The sequence below is a fragment of the Charadrius vociferus genome, unplaced genomic scaffold, assembly GCF_000708025.1.
Source record: "Charadrius vociferus isolate BGI_N301 unplaced genomic scaffold, ASM70802v2 scaffold57, whole genome shotgun sequence".
Lineage (NCBI taxonomy): Eukaryota > Metazoa > Chordata > Aves > Charadriiformes > Charadriidae > Charadrius > Charadrius vociferus.
In genome coordinates, this window is record NW_009649172.1 from 37545 (window position 1) to 41184 (window position 3640).

The 3640-nt window shown below is 50.2% G+C and overlaps 1 gene segment (V, D, J or C); it reads left to right on the forward strand.

Moving 5' to 3' along the window:
- Positions 1-233: 233 nt before the first annotated feature.
- Positions 234-3640, forward strand: part of LOC104289561 — a gene marked incomplete at its 5' end in the record, with an annotated part of 9552 nt that continues 6145 nt past the window's right edge. The window contains 2 exon segments of the V gene segment in view: positions 234-401; positions 1378-1424. Coding sequence covers positions 234-401; positions 1378-1424 — 215 coding nt within the window.

Genomic DNA, 3640 nt, shown 5'->3' on the forward strand with positions numbered 1-3640 from the left:
CAAATGGAAAAATGAGAAAAATCCTGAAAAGGAGGGAGGAAAATGGGGTGTCTCTCTCCTTGTGAGCCCTGATTCCTGGTACCAACTTCATTCCTCTGCCCGTCTCTGTCAGCTGGGTTCTAAGAGAACAATTTAGTCGTCCCACTGGTCCAGTGCCATCACAATGCCCCCAAGTGTTGCCCTGACCTTTTCTGAATCTTGGAGTGCTCATGGCTTGTTCTCACTCTCTGCAGCAGTCACTGGCCAGGTGGCCTTGGAGCAATACAGCAGGGAACTGGCCGTTCGAGAAGGAGATGGGGTCACGTTCCAGTGCAGCATGAGTGGAGACAGTATGAGCAGCTACTACATGTTGTGGTACCGGCAGGGGCCGTGTGGCTCTCTCGACTGGATTTATGAGGAAGGTGGTGCCTATGGAGAAGGTTTCCAGGATCGCTTTAAGGGATCAGTGGAGAGTTCCCAGAACAGATTCACACTGCAGATCCAGGCAGCACAGCCAGGAGACGAAGCAGTGTATTACTGTGGTGCTAGGCTCACCCTGGAGCAGCTCTGCAGCAGAGTGGACCCAAAACCAACTGACAGAGATTACAGACTATTCATCATTTCTCTCCAGCAGCTGCTAACAGTGATTGGTGTCACATATTGGCAGGTGCAGGAAACAGACCTTTGGTGTGTTTGCAGTCAGAAGCAGTTAAGGGAAGTGTGGGTGACGGGCTGAGACTTTTTATGATGCAGGAGGATCTCTTGTGGGAACTTCAGCATCTGTATGGTGAAGTGCAGGTTATAGCACATGCCTGGGACTGCTGTCCAGCAAGGCCCAGTTTGTCCTGTGTGGCTTGGGTGCAGAGCTATGGGATCATGGAGATGCGGTGCGGTAGCTTATAGGAGTCCCACAGTGGATGGAGCCAGACTGATCAGAAAGAGAGAGGGCAGCTCCGCATGGGTGACATTATAGTAGGTGGCTGCTACAGATCACCTGATGAGGAAGAGGAAGTAGACAAGGTGTGGTGGGTTGACCTTGTCTGTCCACCAGGTGCCCAGCAAGCCACTCTATCAGTCCCTCTCCTCCATGGGAAAAGTGGATGAAATACAATGAAAGGCTCTGGGTCAAGATAAGCACAGGGATATGACTCACATATTGCCACCACAGGCCAAATAGACTTGACTTGGGGAAATTGATGGAATTTATCATCAGTCCAATCAGAGTAGGGTAATAAGAAATAAGAAGAAATCTAAAAATACCTTCCCGCCACCTCTCCCTTCTTCCTGGGCTACACTTCAGAGTTCTCCACCTCCACCGCCTTAGCAGCACAGTGGGAATGGGGGTTGCTGTCAGTTAATCACATGTTTTCTCTGCCTCATGCTCTTCCCCTGTTCTAGTGTGGAGTCTGAGCCACGGGACACAGTTCCTCATGAACTTCTCCAATGTGAGTCTATCCCATGGGCTGCAGTTCTTCACAAACTCTTCTAGCATGGGTCCTTTCCATGGGGTGCAGTCCTTCAGGAACAGGCTGCTCCAGTGTGTGTCTCCTGCGGGGTGCAGGTCCTCCCAGAAAACCAGCTCGAGCGTGGGCTCCTCTCCACAGGACCCCTGTTCCTGCCAGGAGCCTTCTCCAGCATGACCTCTCCACGGGGTCACAGCTTCCTTCTGGGAACATCCACCTGCTCCGGTGTGGGCTCCTCAGCAGGCTGCAGGGTGGATAGGTGCTCCACCATTAACCTCCATGGTCTGCAGGGGGACAACCTGTGTCACCATGATCTTCACCATGGACTGCAGGGGAATCTCTGCTCCGATGCCTGGAGCACCTCCCCCCCCTCTTTCCTCACTGACACTCACCATGGCTTTGTGAAGCCAAAATCACACTTAACCTAAATTAAAGCCTTCTAGAATGAGACGACGGTATTTGGAGATGAGGAGAGAGGGGACTTTGTGCATTCTCAACTTAGCAACACTTTCATCCCTGGCTTCCCTGGAAATGGCAGAGACAAAGCCACTTATGATGGACTAGAGAAGTGCTCCCTGATGGGGACTGTGTGGGTTCCTTGCTCCAGCCTTTCTCCCTGGACTCTGGGACCTGGGATTCCTGAGGTATGGTTTTGCTTGTAAAGACTGAGGTGAACAAGTGTCGTGGTTTAGTCCCAGCTGCTAACAAGGAACCACGGGGTCTTTTCACTCACTCATCCCCACACCCAGGATGGGATCGAGGGAGAATCGGAAGACGAAGGCAAAACTCGTGGGTTGAGATAAAGGCAGTTTATCAGAAACTGAAAGTGAGGGAAGAAAGAAAGAGGGAAACAACAATAATACTGATAGAGGATTATAGAAAACATGATTAATGCACATGCATTCATTGACCAGAACCCGAATCCCAGTCTGCTCCCAAGTGGTGCTTTCTGCCCCCGCCGACCCCTGCCCTCAGCCACCTCCACGGCTCTGTACTGATCATGGCATCACATGGTCACGAATACCCATTTTGGGTCAGCTAAAAGGACTGTGTCCTTTCCCAGCTCTTTGTGAAAATTAACCCTATCCCCACCAGCAGCAGGACAATAAGGCATTCAGAATCTCAGCCCTTGTCCATGTCCTGTGTCACCACATCCCCACCCAGTCAGCAGTGGGCCAGCATTTGCCCTAGCCTGGTTTATCCATGCAGGCCTCTGGCATGTTCCCCTGACTCCTTGCTTGTTGGGGTGGACTGCTCTTGAGCAAAGCACTGCAGAGACTGTGGACTGCTGCGTCCAGTCTTTGGCTCCCCAGCACAGGGAAGACATGGACATACCAGAGCAAATGCAATGAAGGGCCATGGAGATGAGGAAGGGAGCACCTGACATACAAGCAGAGCCAGAGAGAACTGTGTTTGTTCAGCATAGAGAGGAAAAAGTTATGGGGGGATTTGTCAGTGTGTTTAACTACCTGAGGCTGTATAGTCTCCATTCTTGGAGATATTCAAACCTGGGTTTGTGCATGTGGTTGCACAACCCTTTCACATGTGCATGGACCTATGTTGGCAAGTATACAGAAGAACCATAAAATCTAAAATAACTGTTTCGAATAGCTCTCCCGAGTCCTCTGTGTGCTACTCTGTGAAACCATTAGCTCATCTGAAGTGCATCTATACCAATACACGCAGTTGTGGAATGATTACTAAAAATGATCGATAATACAGCATTTGTCACACATTAAGGAAAGGTATAAAATCAAAAGGCTTCTAGGGTAAGATACAGCTGCAGCTGGTATGTGAAGAATCGGCTATATCTGGGAATCCCTGTACACTATTGCTTGCAAAGCAACACGGGGAGTGGAGTGGGGTGGAGACTCCAAGGCCAAACCCTGTGATAATCCAGCAGACATGGGAACGAGATGGCACCACAGAAGGAAGACAGTGCAAAGGATGGGACAGAGTGGAGACACTGCGGCTAAAACCCTGTGATAAACTGGGGACTTGGGGACCAAATAGAGTCCTCGAAGGTCTTATAGAACTGATAAACTGTCTACTTGTTACCCTGAGCCAACAATCTGTCACTTTTTTGACAGAATGCTGTCCTTTAGTGGTCATTATAATACCAAAACACACCTCCATCCCAAAGGCTACCCGCCTCCAAGGTGTGACCACTCCTCCTTGAGTCTGCGCCCTGAATTTTT